The 26,731-nt window shown below is 46.1% G+C and overlaps 1 protein-coding gene across 5 annotated transcripts in view; it reads left to right on the top strand.

Annotated features, from left to right (window-relative positions):
* The window catches only part of LOC118367665 (rho guanine nucleotide exchange factor 1-like), a 73,856-nt gene that overhangs the window by 18,622 nt on the left and 28,503 nt on the right, over nt 1–26,731 (top strand). For all 5 annotated transcript variants that reach the window (XM_052494742.1, XM_052494743.1, XM_052494740.1 and 2 more), the window contains exons 2-9: nt 3,949–4,035; nt 8,356–8,469; nt 9,590–9,688; nt 10,236–10,278; nt 10,406–10,511; nt 10,778–10,918; nt 14,807–14,836; nt 26,575–26,683. In XM_052494742.1, the coding sequence (XP_052350702.1) occupies nt 3,949–4,035; nt 8,356–8,469; nt 9,590–9,688; nt 10,236–10,278; nt 10,406–10,511; nt 10,778–10,918; nt 14,807–14,836; nt 26,575–26,683 (729 nt within the window). The remainder of the gene's footprint in view (nt 1–3,948; nt 4,036–8,355; nt 8,470–9,589; nt 9,689–10,235; nt 10,279–10,405; nt 10,512–10,777; nt 10,919–14,806; nt 14,837–26,574; nt 26,684–26,731) is intronic.

Raw genomic sequence — 26,731 nt, 5'->3', positions numbered from 1 at the left:
GAGATGAGAAGGGGAAGAGACTGGTGTAGTCTGGTGCCATGCTGTGGAATGTTCAGTATGTCAGGAGAGGAGAGTAGAAGGGACCCTCTCACATAGACCCTCTCAGATTTAAGCTATAATATCCCAACACTGTCTGTAACAGCAGACTCCCCATGTTTGCACTGTAGTGGGGGATACTACTTCATGTGACAGCATTTCATAGTTCCACCAGGCAGCAGTGCATTCAGCCTCTGGTAGCCATGGTGATGTAACTGTACAGTTGGGCTACTGCAGCGGTGTTACTTTACATGCCACCTCGTTCCCAGGCTAATTCCACATAGCATTGGGCAGAAGTGTGTGTGGTGAACAAGATTACTGTAAGTGCAGCCCAGGCATTGGTTGATTCAGGCTACTAACAGTGGAGGTCGGTATGTGTTGTGCTGAGAGGAAGGTTTACCAACTGGTGTGTGGGATTATTTCACCCTACTTTGTGCATGTGTTGGTGCAAGTTTGTGCATTCCACTCAGTTCCCTGGTTTACTTACCTCTACACATGACCGTGAATGACCACATGTTCTCTCCTCCTCCTACTCCATTTTTCATCTCTCTCCTTGACCCCTAAAGCCTCTGAACTAATACCAGCAACACCACTTCTCCTTACAAGACAATGTGATATTTTAGTCTCTGTCACTTACCTAACCTCACTCTCAAACCCAACACACATTTGCTGCTATCGCACCTCAGTCATCTAGATACGCTGAACTCTTTCTACAAAATATGTTTTACACTTTCACAGGCCCACACCCACCCGCTCACATCCTCATTCACACACATGCGTTTAAAGAAGTTATTGCAGAATTTTTTGCTGGTGTAGCGTATTCCATTCCTACAGTCTACAGATCTGCAAATACTGAAGGTGTAACCTAGGGTCTAGGGGTAGAGTTTAAGGTTTGGGGGTTGTTTCTGGACTAGCTGTCACTGACTGTTGTGAGTTCTCACGGGGACCCATCTCCCTCAGGGCATTATTAGTTAAACTTTGTTGAATGCTCAGCTGTAAACTGGGTTTTGGCACGGCATGTCCAACTGTTTCCCCTGGGTTAAAATATCTATCCCTCTCTCTAACTCCCTCCAAGCTACGATCCCAAATCTAAATGTTTCAGAGGAGCCTGGAGGAAGAGGAATTTGTGATTTGCAGAAAGCACCTTGATTCTACTTAATTAGTCAAACACTCCAGGATTTTAATGGCGCTAGATATTTAGCCATTCTCCAAAAATTGATTGGAGAATTCAAATTGGCCCCTGTATATTCTTGCAGTCAATTGCGTCAGTAATGACCTGTCGTGATAAGCAAGCAAAGGCCCTAACCAGAGTTTACCCCCCTCCCCAGCCAGAGTTTACCCCCTCCCCAGCCAGAGTTTACCCCCTTCCTCAGCCAGAGTTTACCCCCTTCCCCAGCCAGAGTTTACCCCCTTCCCCAGCCAGAGTTTACCCCCTTCCCCAGCCAGAGTTTACCCCTTCCCCAGCCAGAGTTTACCCCCTTCCCCAACCAGAGTTTACCCCCTTCCCCAACCAGAGTTTACCCCCTTCCCCAACCAGAGTTTACCCCCTTCCCCAACCAGAGTTTACCCCCTTCCCCAACCAGAGTTTACCCCCTTCCCCAACCAGAGTTTACCCCCTTCCCCAACCAGAGTTTACCCCCTTCCCCAACCAGAGTTTACCCCCTTCCCCAACCAGAGTTTAGAACAGTCAAATCTGATTTATTTGCCCTCAAGTGGGTTTTCGACAGTTATTTGGCATATCTTGACAGTTTGACAAGCAAATGAGTGAATGTGCTAGAAAGCTAACCGCTACCTAGCTAGTTAGTTGACTGCTGTGGCCAGCCAAAAAGGACTCCTTTTGAAAGCTGGACCGTCTTATCCTTTGAGGCTTTAAGTGTTCTTACACTATGATTCTGAACATTCAAAGCAACTGGGAAACGTCCATGGCAGTCATTGTTGTTTATTTTCTTAAACTTTATTTAACTAGGCAAGTCAGTTAAGAACAAATTCTTATTTTCAATGACTGCCTAGGAACAGTGGGTTAAATGCCTTGTTCAGGGGCAGAACGACAGATTTGTACCTTGTCAGCTCGGGGATATGAACTTGCAACCTCTAACCACTAGGCTACCCTGCCGCCCAAGGGTAGCCACTTTAACTTGATACATAACTTCTGAGTGATAGGAAACACGGGCACCACCACCAGTCTGCGTACACCCACAGATAGAACAATGAGGAAGATATTTGTGGCCGACATTCTGTACATTTTTATCAATGATTAAACATTTGATCTCAATACAGTTTTCTGTTCCCAAAACTATAATCTCTTGCGAACAGAGTGGACACAGTTGTCTAGACTTTACCCTTTGTTAAGGTTTTAAAAAATGGCATTGTTTAGAACAAGTGAAAAGGTGAATTGAGTTATTGCACACTTCAGAGTAGGCGTTCCTTAATGGAAATATGCAAATGTGTGCTAGAACGAGCCAATAGAATCTCATCAACTTGTGCTTGGCTCTGCCCACCTCCTCCTGCCCACTATGACTAATTTGTTTCCATTTGAAGCGACAGGCTGTGGTCTATCTTGGTTTAGTTATAAAAAATCTTTGCTACACCACTGCCACACACCAGTGGTTACTATGACAACTAGCTTGGCCGTGTCAGCTAATGACTGCTGTCTGAACACACATGATTTGGTCACTTGTAACCTGCTGTTTGGACAGTCAGTATTCTAAAATGGATTTGAGCATTAAGGCCTGCAGTGTGAACAAGGCTTTAGTAGTGTGATTATGGGGTCCTGTAGACTAGGTCAGGGGTCGGCAACCCTGTTCCTGGAGGGCCGCAGGTACTGCAGGATTTTGTCCCAACTAGGCACCACACCTGACCTAATTGATCAGTTCAGTGATTGTCTAACATCAACACACCTGGTCTACCAGGTCAGTTAAACCAAAACCATGAAGTGCCTGCGGCCCTCCAGGACCAGGGTTGCCGACCCTGGGGTAGCCTATATATATATATATATATATATATATATATATATATATATATATATATATATATATATATATATATATATATATATATATATTAGGCTAAAAGAGAGAGGACATTACATCATCTGACACCACCACAACCTGCTGAGTGACACTGCAAAGGTCAACCCATACCGACCTCAGCCTCACCCACCACACACACTTACAGTCAAGAAGGAAATATATAAATATATACTGTAAGTGTGTGTGGTGGGTGAGGCTGAGGTCGGTGTGGGTTGACCTTTGCAGTGTCACTCAGCAGGTTGTGGTGGTGTCAGATGATGTAATGTCCTCTCTCTCTTTTCTGTCTCCTCATGGTGCCAAAACTCCACATCACAATTAATTGCCTGAATTGAATCATAATAATAAATAGAACTATAAGTTTATAACATTAATGTGCACCACAGTTTAAAAATTGTCCCATTATCAATCACCCACATTAGCAAACTTATTTCATTTGAAACCTAACATTTCTCTAGTATAGGCTACTTATTGTGATGACGGATATGAGCAAAATGCCGCCGATAAGTGATCGGTATGGTCGGTGTCGATCATTTTCGGTTTATTGTCCCAGATCTACTCTGTCTGTAGGGGGGAGCATTTGGGGCTCAGTGGTCTAACTGTGTCTCTGTCTGGTCTAACTGTGTCTCTGTCTGTAGGGGGAGCATTTGGGGCTCAGTGGTCTAACTGTGTCTCTGTCTGGTCTAACTGTGTCTCTGTCTGTAGGGGGAGCATTTGGGGCTCAGTGGTCTGACTGTGTCTCTGTCTGGTCTAACTGTGTCTCTGTCTGTAGGGGGAGCATTTGGGGCTCAGTGGTCTAACTGTGTCTCTGTCTGGTCTAACTGTGTCTCTGTCTGTAGGGGGGAGCATTTGGGGCTCAGTGGTCTAACTGTGTCTCTGTCTGTAGGGGGGAGCGTTTGGGGCTCAGTGGTCTAACCTAGCCATGAGCATCATCGGGGCCGAGGATGAGGACTTTGAGAATGATCTGGACCCCGTGAGTAACTTCCTGATGACAATGAACTGTAGCGAACAATAGGCTGATGAATGATCATATCTGTTCTGATCTTTCTCTCTGTCCTTCTCACATATTCCATTCTCTATCCTTCTCCTCCTCATTCCCTGTCTATCTAATCTGTCCCTCTCACATACTCCATTCTCTACCCTTCTCCTCCTCATTCCCTGTCTATCTAATCTGTCCCTCTCACATACTCCATTCTCTACCCTTCTCCTCCTCATTCCCTGTCTATCTAATCTGTCCCTCTCACATACTCCATTCTCTATCCTTCTCCTCCTCATTCCCTGTCTATCTAATCTGTCCCTCTCACATACTCCATTCTCTATCCTTCTCCTCCTCATTCCCTGTCTATCTAATCTGTCCCTCTCACATACTCCATTCTCTACCCTTCTCCTCCTCATTCCCTGTCTATCTAATCTGTCCCTCTCACATACTCCATTCTCTATCCTTCTCCTCCTCATTCCCTGTCTATCTAATCTGTCCCCCTCACATACTCCATTCTCTATCCTTCTCCTCCTCATTCCCTGTCTATCTAATCTGTCCCTCTCACATACTCCATTCTCTACCCTTCTCCTCCTCATTCCCTGTCTATCTAATCTGTCCCTCTCACATACTCCATTCTCTATCCTTCTCCTCCTCATTCCCTGTCTATCTAATCTGTCCCTCTCACATACTCCATTCTCTACCCTTCTCCTCCTCATTCCCTGTCTATCTAATCTGTCCCTCTCACATACTCCATTCCCTATCCTTCTCCTCCTCATTCCCTGTCTATCTAATCTGTCCCCCTCACATACTCCATTCTCTACCCTTCTCCTCCTCATTCCCTGTCTATCTAATCTGTCCCTCTCACATACTCCATTCCCTATCCTTCTCCTCCTCATTCCCTGTCTATCTAATCTGTCCCCTCACATACTCCATTCTCTATCCTTCTCCTCCTCATTCCCTGTCTATCTAATCTGTCCCTCTCACATACTCCATTCTCTATCCTTCTCCTCCTCATTCCCTGTCTATCTAATCTGTCCCCTCACATACTCCATTCTCTACCCTTCTCCTCCTCATTCCCTGTCTATCTAATCTGTCCCTCTCACATACTCCATTCTCTACCCTTCTCCTCCTCATTCCCTGTCTATCTAATCTGTCCCTCTCACATACTCCATTCTCTATCCTTCTCCTCCTCATTCCCTGTCTATCTAATCTGTCCCTCTCACATACTCCATTCCCTATCCTTCTCCTCCCCATTCCCTGTCTATCTAATCTGTCCCTCTCACATACTCCATTCTCTATCCTTCTCCTCATTCCCTGTCTATCTAATCTGTCCCCCTCACATACTCCATTCTCTATCCTTCTCCTCCTCATTCCCTGTCTATCTAATCTGTCCCTCTCACATACTCCATTCTCTATCCTTCTCCTCCTCATTCCCTGTCTATCTAATCTGTCCCTCTCACATACTCCATTCTCTACCCTTCTCCTCCTCATTCCCTGTCTATCTAATCTGTCCCTCTCACATATTCCATTCTCTACCCTTCTCCTCCTCATTCCCTGTCTATCTAATCTGTCCCTCTCACATACTCCATTCTCTACCCTTCTCCTCCTCATTCCCTGTCTATCTAATCTGTCCCTCTCACATACTCCATTCTCTATCCTTCTCCTCCTCATTCCCTGTCTATCTAATCTGTCCCCCTCACATATTCCATTCTCTATCCTTCTCCTCCTCATTCCCTGTCTATCTAATCTGTCCCTCTCACATACTCCATTCTCTACCCTTCTCCTCCTCATTCCCTGTCTATCTAATCTGTCCCTCTCACATACTCCATTCTCTACCCTTCTCCTCCTCATTCCCTGTCTATCTAATCTGTCCCTCTCACATACTCCATTCTCTATCCTTCTCCTCCTCATTCCCTGTCTATCTAATCTGTCCCCCTCACATACTCCATTCTCTATCCTTCTCCTCCTCATTCCCTGTCTATCTAATCTGTCCCTCTCACATACTCCATTCTCTACCCTTCTCCTCCTCATTCCCTGTCTATCTAATCTGTCCCTCTCACATACTCCATTCTCTATCCTTCTCCTCCTCATTCCCTGTCTATCTAATCTGTCCCTCTCACATACTCCATTCTCTACCCTTCTCCTCCTCATTCCCTGTCTATCTAATCTGTCCCTCTCACATACTCCATTCCCTATCCTTCTCCTCCTCATTCCCTGTCTATCTAATCTGTCCCCTCACATACTCCATTCTCTACCCTTCTCCTCCTCATTCCCTGTCTATCTAATCTGTCCCTCTCACATACTCCATTCCCTATCCTTCTCCTCCTCATTCCCTGTCTATCTAATCTGTCCCCTCACATACTCCATTCTCTATCCTTCTCCTCCTCATTCCCTGTCTATCTAATCTGTCCCTCTCACATACTCCATTCTCTATCCTTCTCCTCCTCATTCCCTGTCTATCTAATCTGTCCCTCTCACATACTCCATTCTCTACCCTTCTCCTCCTCATTCCCTGTCTATCTAATCTGTCCCTCTCACATACTCCATTCTCTACCCTTCTCCTCCTCATTCCCTGTCTATCTAATCTGTCCCTCTCACATACTCCATTCTCTATCCTTCTCCTCCTCATTCCCTGTCTATCTAATCTGTCCCTCTCACATACTCCATTCCCTATCCTTCTCCTCCCCATTCCCTGTCTATCTAATCTGTCCCTCTCACATACTCCATTCTCTATCCTTCTCCTCATTCCCTGTCTATCTAATCTGTCCCCCTCACATACTCCATTCTCTATCCTTCTCCTCCTCATTCCCTGTCTATCTAATCTGTCCCTCTCACATACTCCATTCTCTACCCTTCTCCTCCTCATTCCGTCTATCTAATCTGTCCCTCTCACATACTCCATTCTCTATCCTTCTCCTCCTCATTCCCTGTCTATCTAATCTGTCCCTCTCACATACTCCATTCTCTATCCTTCTCCTCCTCATTCCCTGTCTATCTAATCTGTCCCTCTCACATACTCCATTCTCTATCCTTCTCCTCCTCATTCCCTGTCTATCTAATCTGTCCCTCTCACATACTCCATTCTCTATCCTTCTCCTCCTCATTCCCTGTCTATCTAATCTGTCCCTCTCACATACTCCATTCTCTATCCTTCTCCTCCTCATTCCCTGTCTATCTAATCTGTCCCCCTCACATACTCCATTCTCTATCCTTCTCCTCCTCATTCCCTGTCTATCTAATCTGTCCCTCTCACATACTCCATTCTCTATCCTTCTCCTCCTCATTCCCTGTCTATCTAATCTGTCCCTCTCACATACTCCATTCTCTATCCTTCTCCTCCTCATTCCCTGTCTATCTAATCTGTCCCTCTCACATACTCCATTCTCTATCCTTCTCCTCCTCATTCCCTGTCTATCTAATCTGTCCCTCTCACATACTCCATTCTCTACCCTTCTCCTCCTCATTCCCTGTCTATCTAATCTGTCCCCCTCACATACTCCATTCTCTATCCTTCTCCTCCTCATTCCCTGTCTATCTAATCTGTCCCTCTCACATACTCCATTCTCTATCCTTCTCCTCCTCATTCCCTGTCTATCTAATCTGTCCCCCTCACATATTCTATTCTATATCCTTCTCCTCCTCATTCCCTGTCTATCTAATCTGTCCCTCTCACATACTCCATTCTCTATCCTTCTCCTCCTCATTCCCTGTCTATCTAATCTGTCCCTCTCACATACTCCATTCTCTATCCTTCTCCTCCTCATTCCCTGTCTATCTAATCTGTCCCTCTCACATACTCCATTCTCTATCCTTCTCCTCCTCATTCCCTGTCTATCTAATCTGTCCCTCTCACATACTCCATTCTCTATCCTTCTCCTCCTCATTCCCTGTCTATCTAATCTGTCCCTCTCACATACTCCATTCTCTATCCTTCTCCTCCTCATTCCCTGTCTATCTAATCTGTCCCTCTCACATACTCCATTCTCTATCCTTCTCCTCCTCATTCCCTGTCTATCTAATCTGTCCCTCTCACATACTCCATTCTCTATCCTCCTCATTCCCTGTCTATCTAATCTGTCCCCCTCACATACCTTCCATTCTGTCTATCCTTCCCTCCTCCTCATTCCATGTCTATCTAATCTGTCCCTCTCACATACTCCATTCTCTATCCTTCTCCTCCTCATTCCCTGTCCACCAATGTCCTATATCTAATCTGTCCTTCACTCTGTACTGTCTCCTTCTTCCCTCCTCTATTCCTCACCTCTCCCTTAGTATATCTACTGTTTCTAACCCCCCTCTCTCTGTCCATCCCAGACGGTGGATGACCACAGCAGTCACTTCACCAGTATAGAGCTAGTGAAGAGTCGGCCAACCCACCTGCTGGTCTTCCTTCAGCACGTCATCCTGCAGTTCGACTGCTCCTCCCTGGTGAGAACTACTGTGTGTGTGTGTGTGTGTGTGTGTGTGTGTGTGTGTGTGTGTGTGTGTGTGTGTGTGTGTGTGTGTGTGTGTGTGTGTGTGTGTGTGTGTGTGTGTGTGTGTGTGCGCGAGTGCGCGAGTGCGAGTGTATGGTGATGTATTGTCTGGTGTGGGTGTTTATGTCTATGTTAGTGTGTGATGAGTGTCTGTCTGCTCCATGTGTAGCTCTGTTTCTGTGCATCTCTAGTGATATTAAGCATGCCTGTCTCTCCCTTTTATTCTGCATGCAGACATCGTGATCCACCCAGGTACCGTAACCCCTTCACAGCCCAGACATGCTCCCTCTCCTCACCCCTATCCGAAACCCCCTACCTGTCCCTGTAGCTTGTGATGCACCTGTATTTTAATACACACCAGACTGTCCTCCCAGACCATACCGATTAATTATCTGTCCTCCACCGACCATACCGATCACTTATCTGTCCTCCACCGACCATACCGATCACTTATCTGTCCTTCACCGACCATACCGATCACTTATCTGTCGTCCACCGACCATACGATCACTTATCTGTCGTCCACCGACCATACCGATCACTTATCTGTCGTCCACCGACCATACCGATCACTTATCTGTCCTCCACCGACCATACCGATCACTTATCTGTCCTCCACCGACCATACCGATCACTTATCTGTCGTCCACCGACCATACCGATCACTTATCTGTCCTCCACCGACCATACCGATCACTTATCTGTCCTCCACCGACCATACCGATCACTTATCTGTCCTCCACCGACCATACCGATCACTTATCTGTCCTCCACCGACCATACCGATCACTTATCTGTCCTCCACCGACCATACCGATCACTTATCTGTCCTCCACCGACCATACTGATCACTTATCTGTCCTTCACCGACCATACCGATCACTTATCTGTCCTCCACCGACCATACCGATCACTTATCTGTCCTCCACCGACCATACCGATCACTTATCTGTCCTTCACCGACCAGTGTTATAGAAAATGGTTTGTGTGTGTAGTACTCATATCTTCTAGCTCCCTTCCTCATTTTTCTCTCTTTCTTTCTCGCTCTCTCTCTCCCTTCCTCCCCCTCTCAGTTGTGTTACCTCCATGCTGACCTCTTCAAGAACCTCAGTACCAAAGAGACAAAGAAGCAGTTTGTGGAGTTCTACAACAGCTTCCTGGACAAGGGCGCTGTAAGTGCAAGAAACACAGGGAGCTAAGAAGCGACTGTAGAGCCCAGAGCCAGATGGCACCTCACTGTTCTGTTCCGTACTTCCTCTGGTTTCTTGCTACTGCCGTTTGTCCGGCTGTACCCTCTATACCCCTCTTCCTCTCGTCATGTGTCTCCCCCTCTCCCTCTGCTCAGTGTGTCACACTTTCTCACTCGGACAAACCACTTCCTGTTCGGGTCGTGGGAATGACCTTTGGGAAAGATTGCTATTTCTATTGCTCTTTTCCTGTTTTACACTCCCTCTCTATTCTAAAAGGATACGTTTAGTGAAAGTTCATTGGAACATTCAGAGGTAGAAAGAGACTCATGGAGTAGAAATTGTACTTCTGTTTTCTAAGTTACCTCTTGCCTGCATAAAAAAATGGTATTCAAGTGACATCTGGTGGTGACTGTGGTGTACTGCATTGTTTGAGATTTCTATACAAATTGTGTCGTAGAAGTCACTGTGATGCATATTATCATTATGTCAAATTAAATGTTCTCTCCCTCCTTCTCTTCAACCCACATAGATTCTCAGAGTGCAAATCCCTCACAATGTATCGTTTGAGTTGGGTAAGCCCTCCTACGATCATTCTCTTATGATTTTTAGATAATGCAGCCGTCATACTGCTATTCCACCACTGGTCTACTCAGCATTATCTGGATAAAGCATGGTGTGTATGTAATCTCTCTGTCTCAGACCGTACCAGACCAGACCTGCTCAGTGAAGAGCAGCAGAAGAAGTTTGTCCAGGATGTCCAGTTGGCTCAGGCCCCAGAGGTGCTGCGACAGCTGGAAGACTTTAGGTGACACACCCACATCCATAGAACCACATCCATAGAACCTGGTCAAAATCACCCATATCTATGGAACCAGTGAAAAGGCACCTATTGACTCACCAGTGATAACATTGGGTTAAAATAGTCTCTTCCCTAAACCCAAACTCTCTTGTTGCTCCCCATACACACGTGTGTACCAACTAGCCCTCAGCGATAATGTCAGACTGATGACAGTTATACAGTGTGAGATGTAAATACTTAAAGGGATACTTCCTGCTGTGCCTCCCTCCCAGGCAGAAGAGGATGATGGGTATGACCCCTAACGCGGCAGAGCTGCTGGAGGTGGAGTCTCACTACCCCACCGATCGTATCCCCATGGAGATGAAGGAGAAGGCTGTGGCAGAGACCCTGCTGGACAAAATGTCTGAGATCCAGTGAGTAGACGGCTGGGGTGGATTATTACATTACATTTAAGTCATTTAAGACACTTTAGAGCAGGTGCATTCACCTTATGTGGTCCTTCTGTGGCTCAGTTGGTATCCAGAGGGTAGTGGGTTCGATTCTACGTACAAATGACTGGTGCATTCACCATATATTATGACATCCAGTGGAACAGTCACTTTACAATAGTGCATCTAAATCTTAAAGGGGGGGTGAGAAGGATTACTTATCCTATCCTAGGTATTCCTTAAAGAGGTGGGGTTTCAGGTGTCTCCGGAAGGTGGTGATTGACTCCGCTGTCCTGGCGTCGTGAGGGTGTTTGTTCCACCATTGGGGGCCAGAGCAGCGAACAGTTTTGACTGGGCTGAGCGGGAACTGTACTTCCTCAGTGGTAGGGAGGCGAGCAGGCCAGAGGTGGATGAACGAGTGCCCTTGTTTGGGTGTAGGGCCTGATCAGAGCCTGGAGGTACTGAGGTGCCGTTCCCCTCACAGCTCCGTAGGCAAGCACCATGGTCTTGTAGCGGATGCGAGCTTCAACTGGAAGCCAGTGGAGAGAGCGGAGGAGCGGGGTGACGTGAGAGAACTTGGGAAGGTTGAACACCAGACGGGCTGCGGCGTTCTGGATGAGTTGTAGGGGTTTAATGGCACAGGCAGGGAGCCCAGCCAACAGCGAGTTGCAGTAATCCAGACGGGAGATGACAAGTGCCTGGATTAGGATCTGCGCCGTTTCCTGTGTGAGGCAAGGTCGTACTCTGCGGATGTTGTAGAGCATGAACCTACAGGAACGGGCCACCGCCTTGATGTTAGTTGAGAACGACAGGGTGTTGTCCAGGATCACGCCAAGGTTCTTAGCGCTCTGGGAGGAGGACACAATGGAGTTGTCAACCGTGATGGCGAGATCATGGAACGGGCAGTCCTTCCCCGGGAGGAAGAGCAGCTCAGTCTTGCCGAGGTTCAGCTTGAGGTGGTGATCCGTCATCCACACTGATATGTCTGCCAGACATGCAGAGATGCGATTCGCCACCTGGTCATCAGAAGGGGGAAAGGAGAAGATTAATTGTGTGTCGTCTGCATAGCAATGATAGGAGAGACCATGTGAGGTTATGACAGAGCCAAGTGACTTGGTGTATAGCGAGAATAGGAGAGGGCCTAGAACAGAGCCCTGGGGGACACCAGTGGTGAGAGCGCGTGGTGAGGAGACAGATTCTCGCCACGCCACCTGGTAGGAGCGACCTGTCAGGTAGGACACAATCCAAGCGTGGGCCGCGCCGGAGATGCCCAACTCGGAGAGGGTGGAGAGGAGGATCTGATGGTTCACAGTATCGAAGGCAGCCGATAGGTGTAGAAGGATGAGAGCAGAGGAGAGAGAGTTAGCTTTAGCGGTGCGGAGCGCCTCCGTGATACAGAGAAGAGCAGTCTCAGTTGAATGACTTGTCTTGAAACCTGACTGATTTGGATCAAGAAGGTCATTCTGAGAGAGATAGCGGGAGAGCTGGCCAAGGACGGCACGTTCAAGAGTTTTGGAGAGAAAAGAAAGAAGGGATACTGGTCTGTAGTTGTTGACATCGGAGGGATCGAGTGTAGGTTTTTTTCAGAAGGGGTGCAACTCTCGCTCTCTTGAAGACGGAAGGGACGTAGCCAGCGGTCAGGGATGAGTTGATGAGCAAGGTGAGGTAAGGGAGAAGGTCTCCGGAAATGGTCTGGAGAAGAGAGGAGGGGATAGGGTCAAGCGGGCAGGTTGTTGGGCGGCCGGCCGTCACAAGACGCGAGATTTCATCTGGAGAGAGAGGGGAGAAAGAGGTCAGAGCACAGGGTAGGGCAGTGTGAGCAGAACCAGCGTTGTCGTTTGACTTAGCAAACGAGGATCGGATGTCGTCGACCTTCTTTTCAAAATGGTTGACGAAGTCATCTGCAGAGAGGGAGGAGGGGGGGGGGGGAGGAGGATTCAGGAGGGAGGAGAAGGTGGCAAAGAGCTTCCTAGGGTTAGAGGCAGAAGCTTGGAATTTACAGTGGTAGAAAGTGGCTTTAGCAGCAGAGACAGAAGAGGAAAATGTAGAGAGGAGGGAGCGAAAGGATGCCAGGTCCGCAGGGAGGCGAGTTTTCCTCCATTTCCGCTCGGCTGCCCGGAGCCCTGTTCTGTGAGCTCGCAATGAGTCGTCAAGCCACGGAGCGGGAGGGGAGGACCGAGCCGGCCTGGAGGATAGGGGGCATAGAGAGTCAAAGGATGCAGAAAGGGAGGAGAGGAGGGTAGAGGAGGCATAATTGACTGTCATAATGCAGTACTACATAACGTATAGCTTTTATTTAACTTCATAGATAAAGGTACAGTCTAATTAGCTAAGTTAAACCTCCCATGGCTTCGTTTTGGGGCAAGTTTAATTTGAATTCAATTAAATACTGTGTAGTATCATCATGACATCACAGGCCTCTAGACATCACAGTTCCAGTCCCTCAGCGGACATTTCTAGAATATGGTGCAGAAATACACACATTTACACAACCAGTTGAACACACAGGGACCACTAGGGGGATAGATGGATGATTAAAGACATGGAGGAGAGAGAGGGATTTGGGGAGAAAAGAAAGGAAGCAGAGGGAGAAGGAGAGAGTCAGCAGTGCCACGTTGGCAGGAAGGCTCTCCCCTGGCATGCTGCCAACCGGAGGGATGGGGAGGATGGAGAGGGGGAGGGAGGGAGAGTAGGGGCAGTGTAGTCCGTTTATCTACCTCTGACCCAGTGGCCAGACACAATGAATTAACACTGGAACAAGTGAGGAGGAGAGCAGGAGACAAGCTCTTTAATCTGCAGTGTGAAGAGAGAGGATGAAAGAGTGACTATAAGAGAGAGACCAACAAAGGGAAAGGGGATATGCCCAATGCATAGTCCCTTTTTTCTGGTTACTACTGTATTGTCAGTGGAGGAAGTATGAAACGCTTGTCAGCAGGCAGTGTCAAACACATCATAAAGCAGCTCCCCACCGGCTCTGTTACTGACTCACAATCAACTCTCTCTGTCTCCTAACTACAAAAGAGTTATTCATTTATTCTGCCCATTTAGATTCACTTCCACAATCCTCTGCTCTCCTCCACAATCCCACACTCGCCCTCGTTCAGCATGCTCCCCCGTCTCTCCCCCTCTCTCCGCCACAACATGGTGATCTCACCTCCTCTGTTTCCCATTGGTCAGTCAGTGGAATGGAGGGATGGGCTTGGCGTCCTGATTGGCTTCGGGATTCCAGAGGAAACCCCTCCCCTCCCTTTATGTTAATAGAAAAGAATAACAGTAGGATCTCATTTCCATATTCTTGCCTGCTTGTTGCATCAGACTAAAACACAGTTAAATAGCCATTTCCGGTGTCCTGGAGCATTGTTAGATTTTCCAGCCCACCCTGCAGACAACTCCCAGAGAGCAGCTGTGCCTTGACTTCACACTTATCTTTTGCAGATAGTTAGACAGCTAATACCTGGCCTTGTGCATAAAAGCAGATTGGATAGATTTGTACAGATTCGATTTTTGCAGTGTATTAGTTGAAAAACAATTGTCAATAGTTTCTTGTGCATTGTTTTGGGTGCAGCTTTTAATGCATCTCTCATTGTTTTAGACTTTGTTTTATTTTTTCCCTTTTTTTGTTGGAAAGATCAGAATATGTTCAGGAGCCTCTGCTCTGAATACAATATCACTGCAGTCAGATTTGAGTTGGATCAGGAGAAGCTTAGCCGCTTCAGATTCCACCGTCCCAAAACAGAGTTAAGAATCAGTCGAGAAAGAGCGAGGGAAAATGCCACTTAATCGACTCCACCGGTAAGTCTACAGACTTGGCAATGTCTGCACTTATCTCTCTCTCTGTATCTCTTTAATATCTATTCATCTCCTCTCTTTCAGTCCCTCCATCGTCGCAGACGAGGAGAAATGGTGAGTTCTGTGTTTCGCGGTGCTGTGTGTCTGAACCACTTCCGTCAATGTGTGAATGCATGCTAGACATGCTTTGTCCAGCTCCCTGCTTAGATTCATTGATGTTTTAAAGTCCACACATACATGCCTTATATTTATTTGACCTTCCTCCTCAATTAGTTTGTTTTGCTCTATAGTTGTATGTTGTGCAGACTTCAGGACTGTAGTTGTATGTTGTGCAGACTTCAGGACTGTAGTTGTACGTTGTGCAGACTTCAGGACTGTAGTTGTACGTTGTGCAGACTTCAGGACTGTTATTGTACGTTGTGCAGACTTCAGGACTGTTATTGTACGTTGTGCAGACTTCAGGACTGTAGTTGTACGTTGTGCAGACTTCAGGACTGTTACTGTACGTTGTGCAGACTTCAGGACTGTTATTGTACGTTGTGCAGACTTCAGGACTGTTATTGTACGTTGTGCAGACTTCAGGACTGTTATTGTACGTTGTGCAGACTTCAGGACTGTTATTGTACGTTGTGCAGACTTCAGGACTGTTATTGTACGTTGTGCAGACTTCAGGACTGTTATTGTACGTTGTGCAGACTTCAGGACTGTTATTGTATGTTGTGCAGACTTCAGGACTGTTATTGTACGTTGTGCAGACTTCAGGACTGTAGTTGTATGTTGTGCAGACTTCAGGACTGTAGTTGTACGTTGTGCAGACTTCAGGACTGTAGTTGTACATTGTGCAGACTTCAGGACTGTTATTGTACGTTGTGCAGACTTCAGGACTGTAGTTGTATGTTGTGCAGACTGCAGGACTGTAGTTGTACGTTGTGCAGACTTCATGACTGTTATTGTACGTTGTGCAGACTTCATGACTGTTATTGTACGTTGTGCAGACTTCATGACTGTTATTGTACGTTGTGCAGACTTCAGGACTGTTATTGTACGTTGTGCAGACTTCAGGACTGTTATTGTACGTTGTGCAGACTTCAGGACTGTTATTGTACGTTGTGCAGACTTCAGGACTGTTATTGTACGTTGTGCAGACTTCAGGACTGTTATTGTACGTTGTGCAGACTTCAGGACTGTTATTGTATGTTGTGCAGACTTCAGGACTGTTATTGTACGTTGTGCAGACTTCAGGACTGTAGTTGTATGTTGTGCAGACTTCAGGACTGTAGTTGTACGTTGTGCAGACTTCAGGACTGTAGTTGTACGTTGTGCAGACTTCAGGACTGTTATTGTACGTTGTGCAGACTTCAGGACTGTAGTTGTACGTTGTGCAGACTTCAGGACTGTAGTTGTACGTTGTGCAGACTTCAGGACTGTAGTTGTACGTTGTGCAGACTTCAGGACTGTAGTTGTACGTTGTGCAGACTTCAGGACTGTAGTTGTACGTTGTGCAGACTTCAGGACTGTTATTGTACGTTGTGCAGACTTCAGGACTGTAGTTGTATGTTGTGCAGACTTCAGGACTGTAGTTGTACGTTGTGCAGACTTCAGGACTGTAGTTGTACGTTGTGCAGACTTCAGGACTGTAGTTGTACGTTGTGCAGACTTCAGGACTGTAGTTGTATGTTGTGCAGACTTCAGGACTGTAGTTGTACGTTGTGCAGACTTCAGGACTGTTATTGTACGTTGTGCAGACTTCAGGACTGTAGTTGTACGTTGTGCAGACTTCAGGACTGTTATTGTACGTTGTGCAGACTTCAGGACTGTTATTGTACGTTGTGCAGACTTCATGACTGTTATTGTACGTTGTGCAGACTTCAGGACTGTTATTGTACGTTGTGCAGACTTCAGGACTGTAGTTGTACGTTGTGCAGACTTCAGGACTGTTATTGTACGTTGTGCAGACTTCAGGACTGTAGTTGTACGTTGTGCAGACTTCAGGACTGTAGTTGTACGTTGTGCAGACTTCAGGACTGTAGTTGTATGTTGTGCAGACTTCAGGACTGTTATTGTACGTTGTGCAGACTTCAGGACTGTTATTGTATGTTGTGCAGACTTCAGGACTGTTATTGTACGTTGTGCAGACTTCAGGACTGTAGTTGTACGTTGTGCAGACTGCAGGACTGTAGTTGTACGTTGTGCAGACTTCAGGACTGTTATTGTACGTTGTGCAGACTTCAGGACTGTTATTGTACGTTGTGCAGACTTCAGGACTGTTATTGTACGTTGTGCAGACTTCATGACTGTAGTTGTACGTTGTGCAGACTTCAGGACTGTTATTGTACGTTGTGCAGACTTCAGGACTGTAGTTGTATGTTGTGCAGACTTCAGGACTGTAGTTGTACGTTGTGCAGACTTCAGGACTGTTATTGTACGTTGTGCAGACTTCAGGACTGTAGTTGTATGTTGTGCAGACTTCAGGACTGTAGTTGTATGTTGTGCAGACTTCAGGACTGTAGTTGTATGTTGTGCAGACTTCAGGACTGTAGTTGTACGTTGTGCAGACTTCAGGACTGTTATTGTACGTTGTGCAGACTTCAGGACTGTAGTTGTACGTTGTGCAGACTTCAGGACTGTAGTTGTATGTTGTGCAGACTTCAGGACTGTAGTTGTATGTTGTGCAGACTTCAGGACTGTAGTTGTATGTTGTGCAGACTTCAGGACTGTAGTTGTATGTTGTGCAGACTTCAGGACTGTAGTTGTATGTTGTGCAGACTTCAGGACTGTAGTTGTATGTTGTGCAGACTTCAGGACTGTAGTTGTATGTTGTGCAGACTTCAGGACTGTAGTTGTACGTTGTGCAGACTTCAGGACTGTAGTTGTATGTTGTGCAGACTTCAGGACTGTAGTTGTACGTTGTGCAGACTTCAGGACTGTAGTTGTATGTTGTGCAGACTTCAGGACTGTAGTTGTATGTTGTGCAGACTTCAGGACTGTAGTTGTATGTTGTGCAGACTTCAGGACTGTAGTTGTATGTTGTGCAGACTTCAGGACTGTAGTTTTACGTTGTGCAGACTTCAGGACTGTAGTTGTATGTTGTGCAGACTTCAGGACTGTAGTTGTATGTTGTGCAGACTTCAGGACTGTAGTTGTATGTTGTGCAGACTTCAGGACTGTAGTTTTACGTTGTGCAGACTTCAGGACTGTAGTTGTATGTTGTGCAGACTTCAGGACTGTTATTGTATGTTGTGCAGACTTCAGGACTGTTATTGTATGTTGTGCAGACTTCAGGACTGTTATTGTATGTTGTGCAGACTTCAGGACTGTAGTTGTACGTTGTGCAGACTGCAGGACTGTTATTGTATGTTGTGCAGACTTCAGGACTGTTACTGTACGTTGTGCAGACTTCAGGACTGTTATTGTATGTTGTGCAGACTTCAGGACTGTAACTGTACGTTGTGCAGACTTCAGGACTGTAGTTGTATGTTGTGCAGACTTCAGGACTGTTACTGTACATTGTGCAGACTTCAGGACTGTTACTGTGCATTGTGCAGACTTCAGGACTGTTATTGTATGTTGTGCAGACTTCAGGACTGTAGTTGTACGTTGTGCAGACTTCAGGACTGTTACTGTACGTTGTGCAGACTTCAGGACTGTTATTGTATGTTGTGCAGACTTCAGGACTGTTATTGTATGTTGTGCAGACTTCAGGACTGTAGTTGTATGTTGTGCAGACTTCAGGACTGTAGTTGTATGTTGTGCAGACTTCAGGACTGTTGTTGTACGTTGTGCAGACTTCATGACTGTAGTTGTATGTTGTGCAGACTTCAGGACTGTTATTGTACGTTGTGCAGACTTCAGGACTGTAGTTGTACGTTGTGCAGACTTCAGGACTGTTATTGTACGTTGTGCAGACTTCATGACTGTTATTGTACGTTGTGCAGACTTCAGGACTGTTGTACGTTGTGCAGACTTCAGGACTGTTATTGTACGTTGTGCAGATTTCAGGACTGTTATTGTACGTTGTGCAGACTTCATGACTGTTATTGTACGTTGTGCAGACTTCAGGACTGTTATTGTACGTTGTGCAGATTTCAGGACTGTTACTGTACGTTGTGCAGACTTCAGGACTGTAGTTGTACGTTGTGCAGACTTCAGGACTGTTGTTGTACGTTGTGCAGACTTCAGGACTGTTGTACGTTGTGCAGACTTCAGGACTGTTATTGTACGTTGTGCAGATTTCAGGACTGTTATTGTACGTTGTGCAGACTTCAGGACTGTTATTGTACGTTGTGCAGACTTCAGGACTGTTATTGTACGTTGTGCAGACTTCAGGACTGTAGTTGTACGTTGTGCAGACTTCAGGACTGTAGTTGTACGTTGTGCAGACTTCAGGACTGTAGTTGTACGTTGTGCAGACTTCAGGACTGTAGTTGTACGTTGTGCAGACTTCAGGACTGTTACTGTACGTTGTGCAGACTTCAGGACTGTTATTGTACGTTGTGCAGACTTCAGGACTGTTACTGTACGTTGTGCAGACTTCAGGACTGTAGTTGTACGTTGTGCAGACTTCAGGACTGTTACTGTACGTTGTGCAGACTTCAGGACTGTTATTGTACGTTGTGCAGACTTCAGGACTGTAGTTGTACGTTGTGCAGACTTCAGGACTGTAGTTGTACGTTGTGCAGACTTCAGGACTGTAGTTGTACGTTGTGCAGACTTCAGGACTGTTATTGTACGTTGTGCAGACTTCAGGACTGTTACTGTACATTGTGCAGACTTCAGGACTGTTACTGTACGTTGTGCAGACTTCAGGACTGTTATTGTACGTTGTGCAGACTTCAGGACTGTTGTTGTACGTTGTGCAGACTTCAGGACTGTTATTGTACGTTGTGCAGACTTCAGGACTGTTATTGTACGTTGTGCAGACTTCAGGACTGTAGTTGTACGTTGTGCAGACTTCAGGACTGTAGTTGTACGTTGTGCAGACTTCAGGACTGTAGTTGTATGTTGTGCAGACTTCAGGACTGTAGTTGTACGTTGTGCAGACTTCAGGACTGTTATTGTACGTTGTGCAGACTTCAGGACTGTTACTGTACGTTGTGCAGACTTCAGGACTGTTATTGTACGTTGTGCAGACTTCAGGACTGTTACTGTACATTGTGCAGACTTCAGGACTGTTACTGTACGTTGTGCAGACTTCAGGACTGTTATTGTACGTTGTGCAGACTTCAGGACTGTAGTTGTACGTTGTGCAGACTTCAGGACTGTTATTGTACGTTGTGCAGACTTCAGGACTGTTATTGTACGTTGTGCAGACTTCAGGACTGTAGTTGTACGTTGTGCAGACTTCAGGACTGTTGTTGTACGTTGTGCAGACTTCAGGACTGTAGTTGTACATTGTGCAGACTTCAGGACTGTTATTGTACGTTGTGCAGACTTCAGGACTGTAGTTGTACGTTGTGCAGACTTCAGGACTGTTATTGTACGTTGTGCAGACTTCAGGACTGTTATTGTACGTTGTGCAGACTTCAGGACTGTTGTACGTTGTGCAGACTTCATGACTGTAGTTGTACATTGTGCAGACTTCAGGACTGTTATTGTACGTTGTGCAGACTGCAGGACTGTAGTTGTACGTTGTGCAGACTTCAGGACTGTTACTGTACGTTGTGCAGACTTCAGGACTGTAGTTGTACATTGTGCAGACTTCATGACTGTAGTTGTACGTTGTGCAGACTTCAGGACTGTAGTTGTACGTTGTGCAGACTTCAGGACTGTTATTGTACGTTGTGCAGACTTCAGGACTGTAGTTGTACGTTGTGCAGACTTCAGGACTGTAGTTGTACGTTGTGCAGACTTCAGGACTGTTACTGTACATTGTGCAGACTTCAGGACTGTTATTGTATGTTGTGCAGACTTCAGGACTGTAGTTGTATGTTGTGCAGACTTCAGGACTGTTATTGTACGTTGTGCAGACTTCAGGACTGTTATTGTACGTTGTGCAGACTTCAGGACTGTAGTTGTATGTTGTGCAGACTTCATGACTGTTATTGTACGTTGTGCAGACTTCAGGACTGTAGTTGTATGTTGTGCAGACTTCAGGACTGTAGTTGTATGTTGTGCAGACTTCATGACTGTTATTGTACGTTGTGCAGACTTCAGGACTGTTATTGTACGTTGTGCAGACTTCAGGACTGTTATTGTACGTTGTGCAGACTTCAGGACTGTTATTGTATGTTGTGCAGACTTCAGGACTGTTATTGTATGTTGTGCAGACTTCAGGACTGTAGTTGTATGTTGTGCAGACTTCAGGACTGTAGTTGTATGTTGTGCAGACTTCATGACTGTTATTGTACGTTGTGCAGACTTCATGACTGTTATTGTACGTTGTGCAGACTTCAGGACTGTTATTGTACGTTGTGCAGACTTCAGGACTGTTATTGTACGTTGTGCAGACTTCAGGACTGTAGTTGTACGTTGTGCAGACTTCAGGACTGTTATTGTACGTTGTGCAGACTTCAGGACTGTAGTTGTATGTTGTGCAGACTTCAGGACTGTAGTTGTACGTTGTGCAGACTTCAGGACTGTTGTTGTACGTTGTGCAGACTTCAGGACTGTTACTGTACATTGTGCAGACTTCAGGACTGTTATTGTATGTTGTGCAGACTTCAGGACTGTAGTTGTATGTTGTGCAGACTTCAGGACTGTTATTGTACGTTGTGCAGACTTCAGGACTGTTGTTGTATGTTGTGCAGACTTCAGGACTGTAGTTGTATGTTGTGCAGACTTCAGGACTGTTATTGTACGTTGTGCAGACTTCAGGACTGTAGTTGTATGTTGTGCAGACTTCAGGACTGTAGTTGTACGTTGTGCAGACTTCAGGACTGTAGTTGTACGTTGTGCAGACTTCAGGACTGTAGTTGTACGTTGTGCAGACTTCAGGACTGTAGTTGTACGTTGTGCAGACTTCAGGACTGTAGTTGTACGTTGTGCAGACTTCAGGACTGTAGTTGTACGTTGTGCAGACTTCAGGACTGTAGTTGTACGTTGTGCAGACTTCAGGACTGTTACTGTACATTGTGCAGACTTCAGGACTGTTATTGTATGTTGTGCAGACTTCAGGACTGTAGTTGTATGTTGTGCAGACTTCAGGACTGTTATTGTACGTTGTGCAGACTTCAGGACTGTAGTTGTATGTTGTGCAGACTTCAGGACTGTAGTTGTATGTTGTGCAGACTTCAGGACTGTAGTTGTACGTTGTGCAGACTTCATGACTGTTATTGTACGTTGTGCAGACTTCAGGACTGTTATTGTACGTTGTGCAGACTTCAGGACTGTAGTTGTATGTTGTGCAGACTTCATGACTGTTATTGTACGTTGTGCAGACTTCAGGACTGTTATTGTACGTTGTGCAGACTTCAGGACTGTAGTTGTACGTTGTGCAGACTTCAGGACTGTTGTTGTATGTTGTGCAGACTTCAGGACTGTAGTTGTATGTTGTGCAGACTTCAGGACTGTTATTGTACGTTGTGCAGACTTCAGGACTGTTATTGTACGTTGTGCAGACTTCAGGACTGTAGTTGTACGTTGTGCAGACTTCAGGACTGTTATTGTATGTTGTGCAGACTTCAGGACTGTTATTGTACGTTGTGCAGACTTCAGGACTGTTATTGTATGTTGTGCAGACTTCAGGACTGTAGTTGTATGTTGTGCAGACTTCATGACTGTTATTGTACGTTGTGCAGACTTCAGGACTGTTATTGTACGTTGTGCAGACTTCAGGACTGTTATTGTACGTTGTGCAGACTTCAGGACTGTTATTGTACGTTGTGCAGACTTCAGGACTGTTATTGTACGTTGTGCAGACTTCAGGACTGTTATTGTACGTTGTGCAGACTTCATGACTGTTGTACGTTGTGCAGACTTCAGGACTGTTATTGTACGTTGTGCAGACTTCAGGACTGTTATTGTACGTTGTGCAGACTTCAGGACTGTAGTTGTACGTTGTGCAGACTTCAGGACTGTTATTGTACGTTGTGCAGACTTCAGGACTGTAGTTGTACGTTGTGCAGACTTCAGGACTGTAGTTGTACGTTGTGCAGACTTCAGGACTGTTGTTGTACGTTGTGCAGACTTCAGGACTGTTATTGTACATTGTGCAGACTTCAGGACTGTTATTGTATGTTGTGCAGACTTCAGGACTGTAGTTGTATGTTGTGCAGACTTCAGGACTGTTATTGTACGTTGTGCAGACTTCAGGACTGTTATTGTATGTTGTGCAGACTTCAGGACTGTTATTGTATGTTGTGCAGACTTCAGGACTGTAGTTGTACGTTGTGCAGACTTCAGGACTGTAGTTGTATGTTGTGCAGACTTCAGGACTGTTATTGTATGTTGTGCAGACTTCAGGACTGTAGTTGTATGTTGTGCAGACTTCAGGACTGTAGTTGTACGTTGTGCAGACTTCAGGACTGTAGTTGTACGTTGTGCAGACTTCAGGACTGTTATTGTACGTTGTGCAGACTTCAGGACTGTAGTTGTACGTTGTGCAGACTTCAGGACTGTTATTGTACGTTGTGCAGACTTCAGGACTGTAGTTGTACGTTGTGCAGACTTCAGGACTGTAGTTGTATGTTGTGCAGACTTCAGGACTGTTATTGTACGTTGTGCAGACTTCAGGACTGTAGTTGTATGTTGTGCAGACTTCAGGACTGTTATTGTACGTTGTGCAGACTTCAGGACTGTAGTTGTATGTTGTGCAGACTTCAGGACTGTTATTGTACGTTGTGCAGACTTCAGGACTGTAGTTGTATGTTGTGCAGACTTCAGGACTGTTATTGTACGTTGTGCAGACTTCAGGACTGTAGTTGTACGTTGTGCAGACTTCATGACTGTTATTGTATGTTGTGCAGACTTCATGACTGTTATTGTACGTTGTGCAGACTTCAGGACTGTTATTGTATGTTGTGCAGACTTCAGGACTGTTACTGTACGTTGTGCAGACTTCAGGACTGTTATTGTATGTTGTGCAGACTTCAGGACTGTTACTGTACGTTGTGCAGACTTCAGGACTGTTACTGTACGTTGTGCAGACTTCAGGACTGTTATTGTATGTTGTGCAGACTTCAGGACTGTAGTTGTACGTTGTGCAGACTTCAGGACTGTTATTGTACGTTGTGCAGACTTCAGGACTGTAGTTGTATGTTGTGCAGACTTCATGACTGTTATTGTACGTTGTGCAGACTTCAGGACTGTTATTGTATGTTGTGCAGACTTCAGGACTGTTACTGTACGTTGTGCAGACTTCAGGACTGTTATTGTATGTTGTGCAGACTTCAGGACTGTTACTGTACGTTGTGCAGACTTCAGGACTGTTATTGTACGTTGTGCAGACTTCAGGACTGTAGTTGTACGTTGTGCAGACTTCAGGACTGTAGTTGTACGTTGTGCAGACTTCAGGACTGTAGTTGTACGTTGTGCAGACTTCAGGACTGTAGTTGTACGTTGTGCAGACTTCAGGACTGTAGTTGTACGTTGTGCAGACTTCAGGACTGTAGTTGTACGTTGTGCAGACTTCAGGACTGTAGTTGTACGTTGTGCAGACTTCAGGACTGTAGTTGTACGTTGTGCAGACTTCAGGACTGTAGTTGTATGTTGTGCAGACTTCAGGACTGTAGTTGTATGTTGTGCAGACTTCAGGACTGTAGTTGTACGTTGTGCAGACTTCAGGACTGTAGTTGTACGTTGTGCAGACTTCAGGACTGTAGTTGTACGTTGTGCAGACTTCAGGACTGTAGTTGTATGTTGTGCAGACTTCAGGACTGTAGTTGTACGTTGTGCAGACTTCAGGACTGTAGTTGTACGTTGTGCAGACTTCAGGACTGTAGTTGTACGTTGTGCAGACTTCAGGACTGTAGTTGTATGTTGTGCAGACTTCAGGACTGTAGTTGTATGTTGTGCAGACTTCAGGACTGTAGTTGTACGTTGTGCAGACTTCAGGACTGTAGTTGTACGTTGTGCAGACTTCAGGACTGTAGTTGTACGTTGTGCAGACTTCAGGACTGTAGTTGTACGTTGTGCAGACTTCAGGACTGTAGTTGTACGTTGTGCAGACTTCAGGACTGTAGTTGTACGTTGTGCAGACTTCAGGACTGTAGTTGTACATTGTGCAGACTGCAGTACTATAGTTGCATTACTTTGCCATAAATGGCATTCTGTTGCTGATGTAGGCTGACTTGGTTTATGGTCTTACGGCCTCAGTTTGAAAAGCTCTTGCATTTTCCCTCTCAAGCTCCTCTTTCTACTCCTCCTTTCATCTCTAGTAAACTACCAACTCTCCACCCAGCATCAACTCAGCCTTTTTCATATTCCAACCCCACCCCTTTTCTCATCTCAACCCCACCCCTTTTCTCATCTCAACCCCTTTTCTCATCTCAACCCCACCCCTTTTCTCATCTCAACCCCTTTTCTCATCTCAACCCCTTTTCTCATCTCAACCCCTTTTCTCATCTCAACCCCTTTTCTCATCTCAACCTCTTTTCTCATCTCAACCCCTTTTCTCATCTCAACCCCTTTTCTCATTTCAACCCCTTTTCTCATTTCAACCCCTTTTCTCATCTCAACCCCTTTTCTCATCTCAACCACGTTTCTCATCTCAACCCCACCCCATTTCTCATCTCAACCCCACCCCATTTCTCATCTCAATCCCACCCCGTTTCTCATCTCAACCCCACCCCATTTCTCATCTCAATCTCCCACCCCGTTTCTCATCTCAACCCCACCCCGTTTCTCATCTCAACCCCACCCCGTTTCTCATCTCAACCCCACCCCGTTTCTCATCTCAACCCCACCCCTTTTCTCATCTCAACCCCACCCCTTTTCTCATCTCAACCCCACCCCTTTTCTCATCTCAACCCCTTTTCTCATCTCAACCCCTCATCTCAACCCCTTTTCTCATCTCAACCCCACCCCGTTTCTCATCTCAACCCTTCCCCGTTTCTCATCTCAACCCTACCACGTTTCTCATCTCAACCCCACCCCGTTTCTCATCTCAACCCCACCCCGTTTCTCATCTCAACCCCACCCCGTTTCTCATCTCAACCCCACCCCTTTTCTCATCTCAACCCCACCCCTTTTCTCATCTCAACCCCACCCCGTTTCTCATCTCAACCCCACCCCATTTCTCATCTCAACCCCACCCATTTTCTCATCTCAACCCCACCCCGTTTGTCATCTCAACCCCACCCCGTTTGTCATCTCAACCCCACCCCGTTTGTCATCTCAACCCCACCCCGTTTGTCATCTCAACCCCACCCCTTTTCTCATCTCAACCCCACCCCGTTTCTCATCTCATCTCAACCCCACCCCTTTTCTCATCTCAACCCCACCCCTTTTCTCATCTCAACCCCACCCCGTTTCTCATCTCAACCCCACCCCGTTTCTCATCTCAACCCCACCCCGTTTCTCATCTCAACCCCACCCCGTTTCTCATTTCAACCCCACCCTGTTTCTCATCTCAACCCCACCCCTTTACTCATCTCAACCCCACCCCTTTTCTCATTTCAACCCCACCCCTTTTCTCATCTCCTCTCAACCCCACCCCTTTTCTCATTTCAACCCCACCCCTTTTCTCATTTCAACCCCACCCCTTTTCTCATCTCAATCCCACCCCTTTTCTCATCTCAACCCCAGCCCTACTCTCCCTCTCTTTCACTCCTATTATTTTTATTTACAGCTCATGCTTTAGCATCCTCTATAATAGTGTATCATTACTGTTTCTATTGCAATGCCAATATATATGCATTTATACAGCATGTACTTTCATCACCACTAACTTTACAGAGATCTCTCTCGCCCTCCAGTTCTTCGATCTTTGCAGCAGTGGCCTTCTACATGAAGCACCTAGGAGTGAAGTCCAGGGTAGCTGACAGTAAGAAGTCCAGAGGGTTCTTCAGGAGACCCCTTGGGAAGGTGAGTCTGTCTGTCTGTCTCTCTGTCTCTCTGTCTGGAGTCCACACT

Source organism: Oncorhynchus keta, chromosome 34, assembly GCF_023373465.1.
Source record: "Oncorhynchus keta strain PuntledgeMale-10-30-2019 chromosome 34, Oket_V2, whole genome shotgun sequence".
Taxonomy (NCBI): Eukaryota; Metazoa; Chordata; class Actinopteri; order Salmoniformes; family Salmonidae; genus Oncorhynchus; species Oncorhynchus keta.
The sequence above is the reverse complement of the archived record's forward strand: the minus strand, read 5'-3'. Positions and strand labels throughout refer to the sequence as shown.